This window comes from Melanerpes formicivorus, unplaced genomic scaffold (genome assembly GCF_026170545.1).
Source record: "Melanerpes formicivorus ecotype bairdi unplaced genomic scaffold, bMelFor1.0.p_v2 SCAF_22, whole genome shotgun sequence".
Lineage (NCBI taxonomy): Eukaryota > Metazoa > Chordata > Aves > Piciformes > Picidae > Melanerpes > Melanerpes formicivorus.
Genome location: NW_027142374.1, coordinates 1,117,986 through 1,123,985, shown reverse-complemented (window position 1 = coordinate 1,123,985; position 6,000 = coordinate 1,117,986). Strand labels below are relative to the sequence as shown.

The following is a 6,000-nucleotide window of genomic DNA, read 5'->3' as shown; positions in this document are numbered from 1 at the left end:
GGTCACACTGAATTTGAAGGCTGCAGAGCAGACTGAATTCTCTGGCCCATGATCAGGGTGAACTTGGGAGTGTGTTGCCCAATGCAAAAGCACAACAGGTGTAAGGAGCATGACACAAGGCACTGGAGACAAGCTGATGGCTGGGCATCATGATGAACATGCCACATACTCCAAGCTCCACATATATTCCTTCCTCTACAAAGGGTCCTTCAGAAGGTTTGCACAGATATAGGAGCAACAAGACCCTGTACACACTGTATCAATGCCTACAGCTAGCTGAGAGATGAGTGTCAGGATGACGGTGCCAGGCTCCTTTTTGTGGTGCCCAGTGATAAGACAAGGAACAGGAAGCTCCACCTCAACATTAGGAGGCACTTCTTTGCTGTAAGGGTGCTGGAGCCCTGGAGTAGGCTGAGCAGAGAGGCTGTGGAATCTCTTTCTCTGGAGACTTTCAAACTCACCTGGATGCATTCCTGTATGATGTCCCCTGGGTGACCCTGCTGTCAGGGGGGCTGGACTTCCCTTCCAACCTCTAACGCTGGGTAATTCTGTCCCTCCCAACTCAAACCATTCAATGATCTGTCCCCCACTTCAGGATCACCTACAGATAGAGGCAAGACTCCTAGCAAAGGTTCCATTTTGGGTAGGACATGAACCAGCAGTGACCATGACATGGTGTTTGTATGACTGTGAAAAGACAGGGAACCATTCTGGCTCCTGTTAAAACTGCAGGCTTAGACAAGGAAAAGCAGCTTCCCATGAGGAATGTTTCCATATGCCAGTTAATAAGCTTTGAGTATTTCACCCATTAAGCTGAGTGAACATCCCCTTACTCATCTGCAAGGGGGGCAGTAACACAGCCAATTGAAAAACAGGTCTGCTCCCTCTGCTCCAACTTCCTGAAAGGAGGTTGGAGGAGGGTAGGGGCTGGTCTCTTCTCCCTAGCATCAGTGATAGATTAAGAATGGCCTCAAGCTGTGGCAGGGGAGGTTTAAGTTGGATCTCAGGGGGAAAAAAGTGTTTCCTGCAAGAGTGGTCAGGCATTGGAAGAGGCTGGGAGATGGTGGAGTCACCATCCCTGGAGGACATGGCACTGTGGGGCATAGTATAATGACCCTGATGTCACCAGGCTGATGGTTGGACTTGATTTTAGAGGTCTTTTCCAACCAAAACAATTCTAGGATTCTATGAAAAGACCTTCAAGATCATCAAGTCAAACCACAATAATTTCATAAGAAGAAGAAACATCAAAGATCACCTAGATCCAACCCCCCTGCCATGGGCAGGAGCACTTTCCACTAAAGCAGGTTGCTCAAGGCCTCATCCACCCTAGCTTTGAACTCCACCAGGGAGGAGGTAAGGAGAAAGCTCTTCCCAGAGAGTTGTTGGCCATTGGAACATGCTGCCCAGGGAGGTGGTGGAGTCCCCATCCCTGGAGGTGTTCAAGAGGGGATTGGATGTGGCTCTTGGTGCCATGGTCCAGTAGTCATGAGGTGTTGGGTGATGATCTTTGAGGTCTTTTCCAACCTTATTGATTCTATGATTCCAACATGACCAAGGCCTTCAGCTTGTAAGCAAAGTCACAGCCAAACTTGCCCTAAACCAGTGGGAAGCCTGAAAGCGCTCAGCTGGGTCAAACTGCGGTGCTGTGTGTGCGAGCAGTGAAGGTGCGATGAACAAGACAAAGGAAAGGAGGCAGGCAGAGTTGTGCAGTTTTATTGGAACAAACCCCAGTGGTGATATTTGTAATAAAGTCTACAAGCCACTAAATGCATGTACACTTGTAAGAAGACAGCTAGCTGTAAAGAAGGTGCAGGAGACTATGTACAATCAGAGTTAAGTTAAAAAAACCAACCCAACCAAAACCACACCAACCCCCAAATAATTTCACATTTTACATAGATTTACTTGACAGTCCTATGCTTTCCTGGTATATAAATGGTAACTAAGAGAGGTAACCAAAAAAAAAGATATATCATGAAATAGATCACAAGGGAATTCAGCTGGAGGTCTGTAGAATGCACTCAGTGTGCAAAAATGGACTAGTTGACAGAATCTTCCTTTGGCCCAAAGCAAAGTCGAGATGTTAATCTGACATTGGACTCAAGACACTTCATTCTGATGTAAGCATTTTGCCTGTGGGGCCATTTCCCTCCAGGAAGAGCTGCAGTTTTGCACCCCGTCGTCTGCTCCTCGGCGTCGTTTCTTCCTGTACAAACCGCCCAGGATGGTTTCCAAGAGATGGCCAAAGTTATCAAACAGCGAGGGAGATATGTTCAAAAGCCACTTGGAAGCTTTTCAGTCCACTTTCACAACACTGTAAATCTTACTTACAAACCAGAAGCAGGCAAAAAATCCAATAGTCCCTAAGAGGAGGAAGGGGAAAATGGTTAGTTTATCCCCCAGCTTGCTCTGAGAGGAAAAAAACCTAACCAGTACCTCCCAGCAGGACAGAATCTAACATCGTAATCCAGCTAACTATCCTAGAAGAACAGCAGCACTTGTTCAATTCAACAACATACATTCATCCCTAGGCTAAGTTATTGATTTAGATCAAAAGATGACTTTTGGGACCAGGCTGCTTGATGTACATGTGAAGGACTGAAGGTGATGCTGCTATCACCACTTGCAGGCACACAGCACCATTTCAGAAGTGGCCTTTTGGAGGCACACAAAGTCAACACCTACCTGAGGTTTTTAGCTCTACAATAGCTCACAGCCACCTATGAATTATGACACCAAACAAGGCCTTGGAGGAAAAAAAGAAACACATCACCTGGCCTGGTTTTCTGTTCACCATGCTCTATTTATACTCCAGAATAGGGAACTTCTTACTCTGTATGGTCCTCTGTTACTTCCTTTTGTTAAAGCAGTGCTCTGAGTGCTGTAGCAGTTGGGAGCACGAATCAGATGGAATTAGCAGTGACAAACCAAACCACATGATACAGCTTCCTGAAAGGAGGCTGGTGTGGGATCAGAACAAGAGGAAATGGCCTGAAATCGTGGCAGGGGAGGGTTAGATTGGGTATCAGGAAATCTGTCTTTGCTGCAAGAGTGGTCAGGGATTGGCACAGGCTGCCCAGGGAGGTGGTGGAGTCCCCATCCCTGGAGGTGCTCAAGAAACCTGTGGCCATGGCACTTTCGGCCATGGTGGTGTTAGGTTGATGATCTTACAGGTCTTTTCCAAACAAACCCATTCTTCGAGTCTCTGATTCTATAATCTGGTGCAACAGACCACAAGAACATACACTAGTTTGTGCAACTAAGTTCATGAACAAAACAAATCCAAAGGCTATTAGTGACAAGAGACAACATTTCAAATGCTAACAAGCCCTTAAGCCACAGCTGATGGGAGGCTGGGAAACATTATCAGCACATCCTTGCCCCATTAGAAGAACTTTCTTGACCAAAGGGGTTCTCAAAGACTGGCACAGGCTGCCCAGGGAGGAGGTCGAATCTCCATCCCTGAAGGTGTTTCAAAGAGGCAGAGATGTGGTGCTGAGTGACCTGGTTTAGCACCAGGCTTGATGGGAGTTAGATATAGGTTGGACCCAATCTTAAAGGTCTTTTCCAACCAAAATGATTGTGATTCAATGATCAGCTTCAACTTTTCACTGTGACTAGTTTACTGAGAGGTTCTTCATTAAGCACTTATCTTTATTTGATGCATTTCTGTCTTTCAGCCCACATCTACATATTTGATCAGTGAGGACCTGTCTTTACTTATCATCATGTTCTGTCACCATGCATATTTGCACCTAAAGGCTTTTTGACAGCCTGCTATCATATTCCAAAGACTACCCTTGCCCTCCAAGTCTGCAGTTATCATCCTCCAAAACAGTAGGAGATGGCAGATTTACTGCTGTTGGTAGGAGATCAGCCACCAACCACAGAAGGAATTTAATTGCCCTGTAGGTTGGGACATGGCTGAGTCTTTGCAGTTTATGGTCAATTCTCACTCCTTCCCCCTGTGTCCAACACTCCAGTCTCAGCATTGTTACTCTAAGCCTTATTCTCATGGCTTTTTTTCCCTCCTCCAGTAATGGTTCTCAGCATCTGCTTTCTGGTTGTTTTTATAACACAGCCCACTCTGAGCCTTTCATGGCTTTGAAAGCCACGTTTCTTCCAAATGTTTAAACAGATGAAGTATCTTACAAACCCATCTGCTGTTCTACAACAAAATTGCAAGCTCATAACAAAAATGTGTAACTTTCACACAAGGAGGAGATTTTTCCCAGTCTTGTGAGCATGCCCTAACTTCACATGGGAAGGCACCCTAAATGCAGAGTGTTTCCCTCCAACCCTTGTCTGTCTCTGACTCTTTCTGATACACCAGCTTCCTAGAAAATGTGGCCTCATTCACAGAAGAGTCTGAAGGCTTCACACTGGGAACAAGCAGTTCATCTCTAAACAGATTTTTCACAGGTCTCAGTGACATTGATTTTCAACTTCTCTCCTTAAAAAAAACCACCAACCCACAAGTCTGTTTAGCAACTCAAAGGCCAAGCACCCCCTGGCTCCTTTGTCAAACTACAGCACACATTTTCCCAGTGCAATGGAACCGGGGCAAGACTGTTCCCTAACACATGCAATAATGTTTCTCAGACACCAGATTTGAACCATGAACGTAGAAGCTCAGGAGAAAAAGGCTTGACTTATCACCAAGGTCCAGCCTTACCACATTCAGAACCTTCTCAGGTCAGCAGAAGTCCCTTCTGCTGTTACTTCCACATTGTATTGTACTCTCTTTTCCCCTCCCAGGAACAAGCATATCCTACAAATTCCAGTTGTGGAGAGCTCTATAGGTAAGAAACTTCCAGAAGGGCATAGTATCATAGTATCAGTCAGGGTTGGAAGGGGCCACAAGGATCATCTAGTTCCAACCCCCCTGCCATGGGCAGGGACACCCCACACTAGATCAGCCTGGCCACAGCCTCATCCAGCCTGGGCTTAAACACCCCCAGGGACGGGGCCTCAACCACCTCCCTGGACAACACATTCCAGGGCTTCACCACTCTCATGGGGAAGAACTTCCTCCTCACCTCCAGCCTCAATCTCCCCACCTCCAGCTTCATTCCAATCCCCCTAGTCCTATCACTACCTGAGATCCTGAGCAGTCCCTCCCCAGCCTTCTTGTAGGCCCCCTTCAGATACAGGAAGGCCACAATTAGGTCTCCTCAGAGCCTTCTCTTCTCCAGACTGAACAGCCCCAACTTCTTCAGTCTGTCCTCACAGGAGAGGTGCTCCAGCCCTCTGAGCATCCTCGTGGCCCTTCTCTGGACACCTTCCAGCACCTCCACATCCCTCTTGTAATCGGGGCTCCAGAACTGGAGGCAGTACTCCAGGTGGGGTCTCACCAGAGCTGAGCAGAGGGGGAGAATCACCTCCCTTGCCCTGCTGGCCACACTTCTCCTGATGCAGCCCAGGATCTGACTGGCTTTCTGGGCTGCAAGTGCACACTGAGAGCTCCTGTTGAGCTTCTCCTCCACCAGCACCCCCAAGTCTCTCTCCTCAGGGCTGCTTTCCAGCCAGTCCCTGCCCAACTAACTAAGGACCCTAGAAGCACTTTTATGCACTACACTTGACACTCAAAAGATCTGAAGAGCTTAAAAGTGCTGGCAGAATCAGAACCAGGTTGAAAAGCTACCTCAAGGATCCATCCACCTACAGATTTAGAAGTCAGATGAATCACCAAAGCATTTTTAGTACTCTCATCTGTGGTTTTACTTATTGCACAGGCCAAACACTCAGAGTAGGAACTTCCAAAAGCTCAGTTGCATTACAAAAAAATCACAGAATGGTTTGGGTTGGAAAGGACCTTAAAGTTCATCTAGTCCCAGCCCCCTGCCATGGGCAGGAACACCTTCCACTAGACCAGGCTGCCCAAGGCTTCATCCAATCTGGCTCTGAACACCTCCTGGGAGGGGGCATCCACAATCTCCCTGGGCAACCTGTTCCAGTGTCTAAAGAATTTCTTTCCAGTATCAGTATTACCAGACA

At 47.2% G+C, this 6,000-nt stretch overlaps 1 protein-coding gene across 1 annotated transcript in view; it reads right to left on the bottom strand.

The window, feature by feature from the left end:
- Positions 1 to 1,700: 1,700 nt before the first annotated feature.
- The window catches only part of LOC137447867 (transmembrane 9 superfamily member 2-like), a 40,953-nt gene continuing 36,653 nt past the window's right edge, over positions 1,701 to 6,000 (bottom strand). Inside the window, exon 17 of the mRNA XM_068151796.1 lies at positions 1,701 to 2,366. Coding sequence (XP_068007897.1) covers positions 2,299 to 2,366 — 68 coding nt within the window. The 3' untranslated portion in view covers positions 1,701 to 2,298. The remainder of the gene's footprint in view (positions 2,367 to 6,000) is intronic.